This window comes from Ascaphus truei, chromosome 15 (assembly GCF_040206685.1).
Source record: "Ascaphus truei isolate aAscTru1 chromosome 15, aAscTru1.hap1, whole genome shotgun sequence".
In the NCBI taxonomy this organism is placed as follows: domain Eukaryota; kingdom Metazoa; phylum Chordata; class Amphibia; order Anura; family Ascaphidae; genus Ascaphus; species Ascaphus truei.
The window spans coordinates 7,390,557-7,405,567 of record NC_134497.1 but is presented as its reverse complement, the minus strand read 5'-3'; the positions used below and the strand labels follow the sequence as shown (position 1 = coordinate 7,405,567).

General features: G+C 46.8%; 1 protein-coding gene across 1 annotated transcript in view; it reads left to right on the top strand.

Moving 5' to 3' along the window:
* Positions 1-15,011, top strand: part of RBBP8NL (RBBP8 N-terminal like) — a 34,734-nt gene extending 19,723 nt beyond the window's left edge. The window contains exons 5-14 of the mRNA XM_075571421.1: positions 1,793-1,905; positions 3,116-3,188; positions 4,195-4,355; positions 6,459-6,508; positions 7,359-7,522; positions 8,539-9,391; positions 9,793-9,883; positions 10,633-10,721; positions 12,189-12,306; positions 12,873-15,011. Of these exons, the coding sequence (XP_075427536.1) occupies positions 1,793-1,905; positions 3,116-3,188; positions 4,195-4,355; positions 6,459-6,508; positions 7,359-7,522; positions 8,539-9,391; positions 9,793-9,883; positions 10,633-10,721; positions 12,189-12,306; positions 12,873-13,006 (1,846 nt within the window). The 3' untranslated portion in view covers positions 13,007-15,011. The remainder of the gene's footprint in view (positions 1-1,792; positions 1,906-3,115; positions 3,189-4,194; positions 4,356-6,458; positions 6,509-7,358; positions 7,523-8,538; positions 9,392-9,792; positions 9,884-10,632; positions 10,722-12,188; positions 12,307-12,872) is intronic.

The following is a 15,011-nucleotide window of genomic DNA, read 5'->3' as shown; positions in this document are numbered from 1 at the left end:
GCAACAGCCCTGCTCTGGGAAATCCCGCGGCCCCCCCGAGGGTCACTATGTCCAGAAAGGTAATACCGGTACACACATACACGCTCAGAGAGGTAATACCGGTACACACATACACGCTCAGAGAGATAATACCGGTATACACATGCACGCCCAGAGAGGTAATACCGGTATACACATACACGGCCAGAGAGGTAATACCGGTACACACATACACGCTCAGAGAGATAATACCAGTATACACATACACGCTCAGAGAGGTAATACCGGTATACACATACACACCCAGAGAGGTAATATCGGTATACACATACACACCCAGAGAGGTAATACCGGTATACACATACACGCTCAGAGAGATAATACCGGTATACACATACATGTCCAGAGAGATAATACAGGATTCATACATTTCCATTATTACCCCTAACTTTTTACTGGACAGTGTCCAAATACAGGACAGTCCGGTTAAATACTGGACATCGGGCAACCCTAAGGCTAAGGCCCCGCTCCCAGAGTCAGCGCACCTGCGCTGCTGACAGGCGGTGCGCTGAGATACACAGACCGCGATCTGCGGTCTGTAGGGAGCGGGAGCCGGAGCGGGAGGTGGGAGGTTTGATCGGGAGGTGGGCGGGAGGTGGGCGGTTTGACAGGGAGGGGGGGCGTGGCTTGAGCGGAGGGACCCGCTACTCTCCCCCCCCTCCCTCCACGGACTCGGGCTGGAGCTGGAAGGTAAGTTTAAACACACACACGCAGGCACTCATTCATACACACACACACACACACACAGGCAGGCACTCACGCACTCATACACACACACACAGACAGAGGCAGGCACTCGGGCACACACACACACAGACAGGCACTCACGCACTCAGACACATACACACACAGACAGGCACGCACTCAGACACACACACAGAGAAAGGCACTCACCTGCTTTCACTCCACACTCCTCCCCGCTCCCCGAAGCCTCTCCTCCTCCCGAAGCCTCTCCCCGCTCCCCGAAGCCTCTCCTCCTCCCGAAGCCTCCCCTCCCCATTGGCTCACAGCCACACACGTCACGCGTCAAAGCTAGAAAACACCATTCTCTGGTGTCTCCAGCGGCTGACGCGCTACAGCGTGTAGTGCTCTGTGCAGCCAGGGGGGACCGGGACCGGCTCGCGAGGATTCCCCTGCTGGTGGGGAACTCGCGACCCGCCGCCCGCGCCAACGAGCGCAGCGGGACCGAGGCCTAACTCTGTTCGGAATCAATTCCACGAATCCACCAGCCTTTCTGCGAAGTATTGCCTCACATTTCTCCTTAGGTCGTGCGTATAGTGCCCGTGACGGGCGACGGCGACGCCGCCCAAAAACAAATGCATTGCCGCTGCCGCATGCGCTTATAGTAAGCGCGAGGGCGGCAATGCGACGGAGCAACGTCGCGGACTTTTGAAGCCGGGAATATTTGATTTTTCAAGGGCTGTCGCCTCATGTGACAGCCCCTGAACAAATCAAATGCCCGGAAGCCCGCGACGCCGCCGCAAAGCGTAATATAGCTTTCGCTAGCGTGCGACGGGTGACGTCACCCGTCCCATTGCCGGTCGCGGGCACCATGCGCGCGGACTTAGCCTGCCACCCTCCTGCTTCAGAGGATGACAATCTTGTTCTTTCTCTTGTCTTCCGCTGAAATATGCTTCTCTCTTGCACGTTCTAGAAAAGACCCAACATGTTCTATTTAGTATCAATTCTCCCCCCGGTGAGTCAGGGACACAGTGGAGGTGAATAAAAAGGTTTGTTTTTTCCTCTCCCTTAGGTTGAGAGCCGGTCTGTGCGACAGGTGCACGGTAACCCAGGAATTGGCTAAGAGGAAGCAGCAGGAGTTTGAGAACTCTCACTTCCACAGTCTGCAACAGATCTCCTCCCTGTGTAGGTATCCGTCCCCCCGCTGCACGACGCTCCCGGACACATGCCATGCAGCGATGGCAACTGCATCCATAGGGGGATATGTATATAGTGTCCGCTACTGGAGCATTGCTCAACAAACAAGCGCAAATTGCGTCACTTTGGGGGTCGGTGGAGCAAAATCTGGGGGGAAAATCTGCACCATATGTATCAAAGAAAATTAAAATCCGATTATTTTTAATAGGATGTTTTGGGGGTAGTTATTTTGCCCCAGTATTGCTCCACGCTTGCCCCTTTTGGGGCATTTTGGGGGGTGGTTCTAGAATGACTTCAGGAAGTAGAGAGCCATATTATGATGAGATGTATCACAATTTGCACCCAAAACTGGTCCAGCCGTTCCTTTTCTTTGCATCAATGAAATCCTCCAGGTTTGAGGCGGCGTTAACCTCTCCTTGTAAGAGACCTGCACCAACCTTGTAAAAATCCGGATGAACCCCTTCAGTGCCCTAATGACGTACGGTGTATGTCAAGAAAAGTGCCACCCCAGGGCCCTTCATGGCGTACACCTTATGTCATTGTCCTTTGCTCATTCTTTACGGGCTGTACCCGAACCTGGACCTCGCAGAGGGGCCGTCACATCCGGCCCAACGGCTGGAACTCGTAACTGATCACACGATCGCTCTGAAGAGTGCTCACGGGATCAGGAAGTGCCAGAGGGTCCGTGGCCCCGGAGGTGGCCCGTCCCACTGGCAAGATTCCTACATCTGGCATAAATTGCCCGTCTTCATACATCGCCCTCCCACACCCCCCATTTAATGCAGTAATACGTTAGCATGCTCCCAGCCTCTCCTCTCTGTGGAGAATGGTTCCCCTCTTGGGTCTTGGGTCTTCTCTCCTAAGTGCTGGGGCAGAGGATTGAGAGCTTTTATGCCATGGACTCTACCAAAGTAAGAACAAACACACACACACATTACACTGTTACCTTATTCTTTGCGAGGTGATGTCAAGTAATTATGGTCATTTATCCAAGTCTCCCGCCTGCAACCACTGGGGCAAGAAGGCGGATCTAGCTCTAACAAAGAAGAAAATCCCGTTTGTTTCAATGGGAATGTTATACCTACCACGTTTATTGCCCCAGTTTTGCCACCCATAGACTTTGATAAATGACTTCCGAATACTCTTCCCCTTAGCACAGAATTCAACCTGACGGGATCTCTCCTTTTTCCCCTTCCAGCCAATGAAATGAACAACCTGAAAAAAGAGAACAGATCCCTCCTGGACGAGTTGAAGAAGGCGAAAGTTTTGGAGTAAGCAGCTTCCTTTTTAACGTCACTGCTTGGGAACAGGGTAGTTTCATCACTGCCTCTTCAGTACCACTGCTTGCCTCATTTATCAGTGCTGGGCAGATAACCTTCCCACATCCCAGAGACGGCAATAAATCATAAGGGAGACAAAAAAAAATGAAATGGAGTTGATAGAAGTGTTTGATCTTTGTTGCAAGGTGTTCTGGCAAGGACATCACTGGATAAATACTTCCTTCTGATGCACCTTTACCCATTCTCACTGCTCTATTTATAAAGCACTGCAACGAGGAGATACTCATGGGTGCATGCTACAAGTATCGTGGACTGATGCCACCCAAGTCATGTTATGCTGTACACGTTATACCAGTTACACTGTGTGTCACTCCTAATTATATTCCATGGTGGAAAGGAAGGCGGTCTCCAACATGTTTTTAAGAGGCTCTGATCTGACGAGCAATAGTGGCTTGTAACTAAGCCAGTCCTGTTTATCCATTACTCCAAAGTACTGTATGTGAGATGAAAGTATTTTGTATCTTTGTGTTTAGAATACTAACCCTTTCACCACTGCAAAAGCCTGCCGTCTACTGCTCCATACCATATATTGTAAAGTGCTGAGTACATTAATAAAGATATACATACATACATACATACATACATACATACATACATATTGTATGTCCCTTGTCTGCCGTGGCTGAAAATGTTAACTGGCTAAGGCTGTTCCTGAGCTGAAGTCTTCTTGACAACTTTTACATTCCCAGTTGTATATGAACTTAGGTAGACATTATTTGATGGTAAATAAACTTCAATAGCAAGAGAAATGTTAAGGATGCAGAGATAAAGCGCTTTCAATTCCTTCTGCAAAGAAGCTCTTACAATTGCTCCATGAATTGACATTAGATCTGGCACAGACGTAGCTTGTTATCTGCTGCACAGAACTGTGAATCTATAAAGATGGAACCACCAGCTATTTCTAAAGTTGCCTTATACTGTTTTTATCTCCCTTTAGCGACAAGAACAGACACCCCAAAGCCTTTACTCCTCAAAGTGGTCCTGCCCCGGAATCACCTCGTCCCCTTATCTCTGCAAGTCGGAAAAATGGGCTAGATAAACCACTGAGTAAAGATTCAGAGGCCCAGGAAAAGCTGTCTGACCTTCAGATGTCAGAAGGTCAGTTCTCTTTGAGCCATCCCTTGGGCACTTATTATAACCGTGTCTTCAAGCTGGAAACACCGCATCACCCAAGCCTTTCATTCTCATTCTGATTTCATTTTGTTTAATAGAGAAATGTCAGTGCAGGAAATAGCTAATCACTATCAGAGCTATATAAATATATTCCCTCCGCGCTCATCTATTTACTAATGACCTGCTACGTGCAGGAGAAATCAAGAGCAGAGAAATCCCGGGAGTCTTAATGTGTACCACAAATCATAATGCCACGTGTGAGCACCTCCACGTCTCAGACAACCCTGCCTTCCCCCATTATCTCTTAACATACAATACTTCCACTGCAACCAGGGATTCTGGGTAATACATGCAAATGAGCACACAAGCTTATCTTTTTAACATGGGACCCCTATAAGCTTCTGCCTGCCGCATAAGGCCTCGTCGCCACTGCTTGCGGCGGCGTGCGCGGTGAAAGCAAGATACGGCCCTCTGTGGGGCGGGCCCCAGTCAGTGCGTGTGCGCGCCAGCACAGAGCGCGATGGCGCGACCACCTTTCCCAAAGAGAAAAAAAATGTGTCTTTTGGCGCGGTGACTGAGTGATGGCTATGTCATGGCGGCGGTTCAGCCAATGAGGGCGAACCAGCCGCGTGACATAGTTGCCACGCCCTTGCAACGCCCCCCGTCGCGAGCGATCTGAAGTCCTTCAGATCGCTCGGGTGAAGGGCAGCGTGTTCACCTTGGCCGTAGCCATACACAGCTTTTCAGCACAGCCTGGGTTAAAGAAGTGCAGAGCCAGTAACCCTACTCATAGACGGCTATTTCGACCTTTTGGGTCTCTTCGGTGTGAGGCTGCTTAGGCTGCGCTTATAGTGCCGGCGACGGCGCCGCGACCGTCGCGTCAAAACATGCATTGTTGCCGTCGTCGGCACTTATAGTGCACGCGACGCCGACATAGCGACGGAGCGACAGTGCTACCAAAAATCTGGAAGTCATCGATATTTGATTTTTTCGGCGACTGTGGCCAATCAGGAGCTTCTCCGTTCCTCTCCCCTCCCCCTTCATGACGTTGTAGCCAGCGACGTCGCCTAAATTGGAAATATAACTATCGCAATGGCGACGGCGATGGGTGACGTCACTATAAGCGCGGCCTCATACTGGCTTTGCAAAATGAAGCTGGGATAGGTGTCAAGCACACATGATATAAGTTATGGTTGGTAAAAAAGTGACAAACACCCTCCACCGCACAATGTACTGAATATAAAGATACCAGGGAATGTTAGCAACTGTAATACAATGTACTCCAACATGTTTAATATGCTGCACACTTGTCTGTGATATTTATTCTGTTTTTTCTGTATTATTCTTATTATGTATTTTGAAACAGGGTTCCTAGGAACCCCTGGGCTCCCCAACATCCATAAAGGGTTCCCTGCCATTTTCAGGTCATTTGAAAATGGTACCAAATACAGAAGAATTTACAATGCATCTGATCTCAGACGCGCTATTAGAGAGGGTTGGGGTTCCTTACAATGCATCTGATCTCAGACGCGCTATTAGAGAGGGTTGGGGGTTCCTTGCAATGCATCGGATCTCAGACGCGCTATTAGAGAGGGTTGGGGTTCCTTACAAAGCATCTGATCTCAGATGCGTTATTAGAGAGGGTTGGGGTTCCTTACAATGCATCTGATCTCAGATGCGTTTAGAGAGGGTTGGGGTTTCTTACCATGCATCTGATCTCAGACGCGCTATTTAGAGAGGGTTGGGGTTCCTTACAATGCATCTGATCTCAGATGCGCTATTAGAGAGGGTTGGGGTTCCTTACAATGCATCTGATCTCAGTCACGATATTAGAGAGGGTTGGGGTTCCTTACAATGCATCTGATCTCAGTCGCACCGTTAGAGAGGGTTGGGGTTCCTTAAAATGCATCTGATCTCAGACGCGCTATTAGAGAGAGTTGGGGTTCAGCAGAATGTCACAATATAATTATAGGGTTCCTTACGCAAAAAACTGGCCTAAAAGAATCAGTATGTTGATATTCTAAGAAACAGACAGAGGTTGATTCTGCCTTTCAGATAAATCCATTGGTGCTTCCTCTCTCTCTCTAGGAGCAAAGAGTTCCCTGGTATTGGGCCAGGACACGCGCCTTTTTGAGATGGTATGTCTTATTTACAGGTTTCTTACATCTTTCTGCATTGTACCCCAATACTGTCACTGCTGGAGTGGCCAGCAAACAGCTGCAAATTATATATACATGGGAAGATAAATTACAGAACAGAGCTGCGGGTGCTCCATTATATATACACAGGTCAGATATGTAATAGAATAGGAATTTACAAAAGAACAAAGATAAAAAGTACAAAAAATAGACATTTAAGAACGCATATAAGCAACTTTTAAAACCATTTAATTTTAGCAGCATTTATAATCTAACCATAAATCTAAGACTAGCATAAGCTGTGCAACCAAGTGTAACATTTACCAACTGCAGTTTCAGTTTTCCCGGTTTGCATCGACTTTCACGTACCTTTTAAATCTGATTTATTTGACGCACATTTCCTACAGGAGGTTAATGCCAACTCAGACCTGGCCATTCAAATGGCATTAGAAAATGGCTATAAAACTGGAATCCACTGGATCAAGAGGAAAAACTGAAAAGGATATTTTATTAACATATGTGCGTCTACTAGTTCCTTCCATAACTCCCCCTACTTCTACATAGAATCGATCCTCATTGTTTAATGGTGCGAATTACGCCAAAGTAACTAACGTCGATTCTAAAAGCCACGTACTCCTCCTGATGAATGTAACAACTTTAATAACATAACAATAAGAATAAAGCACTGTGATTGGTTAATGTGCTCAATGCTGTTCAGTGGCATAGCGATGGATGCTCACTGCAGTGCTTGTGCACTACCTGAGCAGTGAAGTCTGTGTCTGATGTATAGATTGTTGCATCCCCGTCCCACAGTTGTAACCATGTACATAAATTCTGGGTACTGTTGCAGAGCATGGCAGGGGCACAGAACATGCACCCGAGCGCACCGAACCAGCAGAGAATCTCCAACCAGCTTCACGGGACAATTGCTGTGATGAGACCAGGTTCCAGGAGTGGTCACATGGGGACAGTAACATCGCCATCCTTTATCAAACAGACGTCAAACCATGAAATGTGGGTAGTGCACAGAGCCTCGTGGAGGGGGATGGAGGAGTGCGTGGGGTCCTGCTGTGATCACGCATTCCTGGAAGTCACTTTGATAGTACAATTACAAGCTAGGACATTTCAAACTTTTACAAACTGCCTTTTTACCCCCCCGATTCCTTACAGTACTTCATTTGGCAACTCTCCTGTCGTTTTTCTATTTTTGAAAAGCAGGGAGTTAAAATAGTTTAATCGTTTACCTGCCTGCAATTGGTTAATAGCAATACTATCACTTTATAGCCTCTTCTCCCTGAGCAACAAAATAACAGGCGCTCCCTGCAAAAATGCTAGAATATATAGTCAACATTTTGGAACTTGACAAGACCTTAATCAAGATAAGGCAGACATGGCAGGGCTCCAGCCCAGTGCTGACTGGGGTTTGAATTAAACGGTGCTACATAAATACAAGGTATCACTGTTACACACACTCTCATATCCCAGCATCATTTCGTTCCTGGCATGCTTTGGTAGTAAGAATTGTGCATTTAGACAGGCAACAGTGCATAATCAATAATATATTATGTATAAGCCAACGTTTTCGTCCTAGACCTGGACCTTGAAAAAGGATCCTTGCGTAGGACAAAAACGTTGGCTTATAATAAATACATTGTTGATGATGTACCTAGAGCTGTGTTTCCCAACTCCAGTCCTCAGGGAACCCCAACAGGGCAGGTCTTAAGGATATCCCTGCTCCAGCACAGGTGGGTCAATCAGCGGCTCAGTCATTTTGAGCATTTGAGCCGGAGCAGGGATATCCTTAAGACCTGACCTGTTGGGGTTCCCTGAGGACTGGAGTTGGGAAACACTAACCTAGAGGCCGGTCTTGTAGACTATGCTTACCCTATACTGTTGGATTCTAACAGTATTACGGTGCATCCGTGAGAGTTTAGCTTTGTTTCCAGTAGTGCATCTCATTTATATGGTGCTTTGGTGGTGGACAGCACATACTTTCATTCCATGTTGATGTTTACTGGTGTTTGTTTTAGACATACTAGAAGAAGTCGTGTGGATTCCTATGATGCCACCTCCCAACTTGATTCGCAGAAGCATGCCACCCCAGAGGAACAATTTTGCCTTCTCCGCCAGCACTTCTTACAGCGACGCCTAGGGCAACGTGGCCATGGTATCTCTGCAGATGGCGCGAGTCGGTATTTACTGGCCAAAAGCCGTGAGGCTGAGTTGTCCAGGAAACGGTCCCAGGATGACTGGGAGGACAGGGCAACAATGGCAGAACTTCATGGTGCTGTATTGTACATGAGCGAGCAGGGATACAAAGGCAGACTGACCCAGCCTGACCAGAGAGAGAAACTCCAGTACATCTTAACCCGGCATCAGCAGAACCAAGGGCAGATGTCACCAAGTGAAGCCCCCAAGTCTCAAGGAAGTGAGAGCCAGGAAGATGGGGGTCTGTCACTGCTACAGGTCCTTGGTACACGGTGGAAAAGCAACAAGAGCCAAGATAACCAGCCTGAGGACGACTGGGAAGAGAAAAGATCACGTCTGGAGTGCAACAAGTGTGCAGAGCCGGACAAGAGAGGGCAGGAGGAGGCCACTCCAGATAGACCACTCGATCTGTCTGATGCCAAGCGAGGGGAACTCAGCCACCGATCTAACAATAGGAGAGAGCAGACTGGGAGATCTGAAATGTACAGCCCAACATTCAGCAATAAATCCTCTCCTACCACCAGGGTCCCCAGTCCTGATCTGTCACATGCAGAAAGCGAGGAAGCGACTTACAAGACATTCACCAGATTACCGGTCAAGAGCCCATTTGTGGGTGAGCATGAGAAGGATGGAAGGACCAGCTCTAACGAGGAAGACATCCAGGATGCAGTGATTGTAAGAATAATCTTCTTCCATATTAGATTTAACTTGTTGGCTGGAGGCCATCATCTCCAGGCGGATCAAAAACATTTGGGGTGGGAGATGCATATTTGTGCAGGGGTACAGGCATGGGTCAACTCCTACACAAGAGATAGTCTGTATCAGTATTCCAGGCATGATAACGCTCTGCAGATTTTGGCTACTTTAAGTCCTATTTCCTCTAAAGGATCTGTTGGATGCTAAAAGTGTACAGTACATTGACACCAAGCATCATTACATGTGAAACAATGCACCATGATTAGTTTGAGTGAAAAAGTACAAATGTATGCCCTCCACACATTGCATCTTTGCTAATTAACTGCCTCATTATATACTGCTTTTAAAACGGAGAATCCTCCTGTTCCATGCTGATCCAGGATTACAAACCTTGCTCGGAAATGAGCAGCGATGCAGTGACCAGGAAAAGGCCAACGAGGGGGCACAAGAGAGAAAGAGAAACTCAGCCAGGTGAGTGAGATCTTCCAGAAGAGCAAAACCTGACCAGTGAATTCTTACACTAGTAAAAGCAGAGAGGGAGAGCGGCTGGGTGATAGGCAAGTATGTATTCTACTGGCAACAGAAAGCAGCCAAGTGAACCTGGGTATATCATGCTGGGAGTTGAGTGGCATAAGTTTGTCATTGTAAATGCATAGAAGAGTTAATCTACATATAGATGTGTACATTTTAGGAAGAGACATATAAGGATTGGCGTGTGTGCACTGCTATACTGAGGGTACAGCAAAATAGACAGCTATGTATGTTACAATGAGCAGAGCTGATTGTGAGATATGTACAGGTAGTCCTCGTTATCCAACGTTTCACTTTACAACGAATGGCATATCCAACGCTTTACAATGCAACCCTATTTATTTATTTATAAAAATGTTTTACCAGGAAGTAATACATTGAGAGTTACCTACGGGCCGTTTTTCGACGCCAGAATGCGTTATCCGACGCCTGAATGCGTTATCCGACGCTCACCGACACTGATTAACACGGGACTCACTTTACAACGGTTTCACTATCCCACGCTATTTCCAGAACGGGCTCCGGTGGATAACCGAGGACCGCCTGCATGTGTGTTATGGCACAGCAAATCGCAAAGCTGTGCGTTGTGCACTATTGTGAGAGCACAAGCCAATAGGGAGTTCACTGTTGTGAGATAGCTGTGTACGTCCATCAGCGTGACTGAGCACATCGCTGAATTATTTCCCCAGGTGAAGAGGAGGAGGAGGAGGAGCAGGAGGAAAGGGTTGTGCAGTCTCCCCAGAAGGAGTTGGATGAAACAGACACGTCATACAGTGAGGTTAGTAATCCTCTTACCTGCAAAATCTGATTCCCACGAGACCTTAAATCAGACAAGCAGTTCAACCACTTTTCCTGGCTGCTGCTTTTGTCCTTGGGCAGCTGCTGTGACTCCCCTCCCCGTCCAGTGTTTCCCTTAACCCTGTCACTGCCACGTGGCCCAGCTGTGCTTTGAATTGTGTTGTTGGAGGTAGAGTGACCACCTTACTTACCATGCTTTCCAAAGACGGGATCCTGATTTAACACCTCCAACTACAAAATTTTAAAGGGTGTAGGGCTACTTCATTTCTGGTGTCATTTGGGGCTGGTTTATGTGAGCCAACAAATAATTAGGTGTAGGCCCATATTCACTAAACATTGCTCATTTGAAAAGGAGTTTGGTCGTGCTAAGGCTTAGCACCTTTTAGTGAATACGGGCCATACAGACTAAGGCTGCTCCATTTTTTCCCCATCGGCGGTGCTTTATTAATTGATATTATTTCCGTGTATAGCAGCACTGTACGTAGATCAGTCATCAGTCTCTGTCCCGGAGGGCTTACAATCCCGCTGTTGGCGCCTGAGGGACAGCGAGATAAGGTGACTTCCCCAAGGTCACAAGGAGCCGACACTGGGATTGTAACAGGGTTCGCCTGCGTCAAAGGGGCCTTGTGTGTTGATGCAGCAGCAGCGCAATAAGAACAGTAAAACTTGTCCTAAATTTCGTGTTTCAAAGTTTAAAGACATTTCAGTGACGAACTTTAAAAAAACACTACTTAAAAACACTTATAACTTGTCTGGTTTTAATTTTTTTTTAAAGGCAATCAAATAATTTTAATCTGTCAATTACTTTAATTACAGTAGCTCATTTTGGTCCAATGTGAAATTGCACCTTGAAATGATTCCCACAGTTTGGAAAAAGCAGAGGAATATTTTCCACCCCCCACCAAATGCATCTTTGGTGAACCTACAACTTAAGGAACACCCCCAAAATTAATATTACATACCTACATTGATAATCCAGATCAGGGGTGTGCAAACTTTTCAGTCTGCGCCCCCCTGCCTGCTCTCCCCCCCTCCCCCCCAGCTGCCTTACCTTGTGTCCGGCGTCTTCTGACGCCACGTTGTCATGTGACCCCGAGTTACTATGGCGATGCGTCGCTGGAAGCTGCCGGAGACCAGGTAATGGAAGTTACAGAGGCCTCGCGCGCTCCCCGGCATTTAACTTAAGTGCCCTGGGGAAGAGCGTGGGGCTTCTGTAACCGCCACCACTCCCCCAGAAAATCTCACGCGCCCCCCCCCCCCCAGAAAATCTCGCACCCCCCACTTTGTGCACAACTGATCTTGATGACCACTAAGAACTCTTTAGTTTGGCATATAACACTGCAGAACAATCCGGACATTCCCCACTCACGGTGATGTATTGGGACATTCTGCAGGACACGTAACTCACCGCAGATAAGATGATGCCTCTGGTCCCTGTGTTTTACAGACAGACACAGAGAGTTTGCAGCATGCTCAGACTGGGAAACTCGGGCACGTTTATACCCAGGACGAGACTCAGGGGGAGAACAAGTGGAGGAGACGAGGGTCTGATGCATGGGGAAAAGGTAGGCTTTGTATTAAGATCTTCAGGGCCAATGCTGCGGGTACCAATGTGGTTAACAAGTTTGGTGTAATAACAAGCAGGTGGAACAAAGTAACACACTCAGCAGTAATTCGCTGGATGGGCCTGAATGATATTGTCCATTAAGGGAACTATTGACCAAAGTATTCCACCTGCAAACTGCTGCATAAGACGAATATCCCATTTCAAGCAACAGTCATTTGTTTCTTTGACAAATCTACTGTACAGTACTGCTGCTTTTTGCTCCAGGATGTAACTATTTACTATCGTTTATTTGTAACATATTCCGTAGCGGGGTAAAACCAAGGGTACAGAGATTTGATAATGACAGAAACAGAGTTACATACAAATAAGGACAAATGTGCAAAAACAGATACAGAGCGGTAATGAGGGCCCCGCTGGCGAGAGCTTGCAAATCGAGAAGACAGTCGGAGAATGCGATGTAGGTATTTCTGGCTCATTGAAGTAGATGATACGTTTTAGTGCACGCAATGAGAGTTTGACATAGATGTTATGTTACACGTGGTAATGACACGGGCCTCTTTCCAGCCTCTACGAAATCAGCGACGTTAAGGAAGAAAGCTAGAGACCTCCCGGCGGGTGACATCTCCCAAGGAGACGGCGATGACATGAGAGGCAGCGCGTCCTCCAGTAAAGGCATCGCAAGAGAGACACAGGCATGAGACACACCAGGGGAGGACCACTTCATGGACCAAGAATGACTATTTCCTTTTATTTACACGGGGGGGGGGGGGGTTGCCAACTGGAGCCGACGCGGAGTGATATCAGGGAGAGGGGAGATAAGTTATATAAATGCCCAAAACAGCACTTGTGCAAGAACATTACAGACTTCCTGTACCCCTTAGTGGCTTCCTTGAGTACTGTGGGTGTCCCACAGCACATTTGGAGTGTGTCACACATTGGAAGGAAGTAGAACTCATATGAACTCACTATCACCCACAGGGAAGCAGTCTGACACACTGTAGCGAGTATTACTCATTGGAAGCTTCATCCACTCAAAGCACTGATGATGCCATAAACGCCATTGGAGCCTTAATAGCCAGATGCATTCCATAAAAATGTTATGTAGTGAGTGGTTATAAAGCAAATATCTCACTCATGTGGATATGTGAACATGGACAGATGGGAGGCCGATGTAACCAGCCAGGCATAGTCTCAGCTGGACAATACTTCATGCATATCATGTAGGTGGGTGTGTTTACCTGTGTTGTTTTATCTTCTGCCATTCTGCAGAAACAAGCAGGGCTGGGTGTGCAAATAAGCACATAACGCATGGACGTCGTGTCCAGGGGCTCTCTCCAGCAGGGTCCATTCGTGACCTGGCTGTGCTGCTTTACATGTTACAGATAGTGTTACAGATAGTGAGACACTGTCTTGCAACACGTTGCATTGAGTTATCTGTGGCCCTCGCTCAATGTTCTGTGGTTGGATGCACACAACAAAAACCAGACAAAGATGCCCAAAGCTACTTCCAATGTGACAAAAATACACAGTGCAATACCTATATATTCTCTTGAAAAAAGGGTCATTTGGTTTAACCCTTTGGCCAAAGCGCCTTAAGCCTGCTGCCACTTACAAGGCATGACCGTAGCAGGTCCTAACACTCACCTGGGTTACAGTTCTTATTAACCTGTATAATTACAGGAAGAACGATCACATTGGATCTGTCGTAACCTGGCAAAATGAAACTGACCTGCCAACATGGAAAGTGGGGAGGGGCAAGCTTAAACCTTAGGGGGGGGGGCTACTACCCTCCCAGAAGCAGCCGAGAGGTTGGGGAAGCACTTATGTTTTACACACACATGTTCAGATGTGATTGTGTAGACAAAAAAAAATGCACAGCAAGAATATCCTCTCTAAGCATTATGGGGGTACTTGATAACATTTGTGGTACTTTGCAGCTACAGTATATACAGCATTTTCTGCCCTACTTCGCCGTGAGGACCTTCTAAAAATGTCAATGTGTATATCCCATTCTTTCTGCCAATACAGAGGTACTTCTACCATTGCAGCAACTACAGAAATGACACGGTCTTACATTCCAGCACTTGGAGCTGCTTCCATGATGAATGAGCCAGAGGAATACTTGATTATGGTGCAAAATAAATAATTGCACTGCCTAAAGAAGAAAATATATATATTTTGTTTATTAATAAATTAATATCGCCTTGTAATATAATTTGAGGGAGCTGCTCAAGAATCATAAATTGTACCTGTTGCTTTAATGCATGCTGATTATTTATATTGAGCTACTGTGTGATCACAATGCCACAGGGCAGACACCCATTAAAAATGGGCAAATCTCAGTGATGCACACAGGGAGGCTAATTGTAACAAAACTCATAGCATTAATATACATTTTTATTGGAGGTATAGGACTATCCGAATGTCCCACAACTGCTGATGGAACTAATCTCATTATGGAAGATAGTCCTCTTCACACAAGATATTCCTGGAAAAAGTGATTCAACCTTTCTATGTACATTACATTGTTTGGCAAAAATGACAATATAAAAAGGACAACACACAGCATTTTGGTGACTTTGTCTGTTGACCCAACATAAATAAAGTTCTCTATCTATGCCTCGCAAGTCTTATTCTGCCCTCCAGAGGACACTGTTGGTAGGACAATGGGTGTGTAAATATTGTAGTGTGCCTCTTACAGTA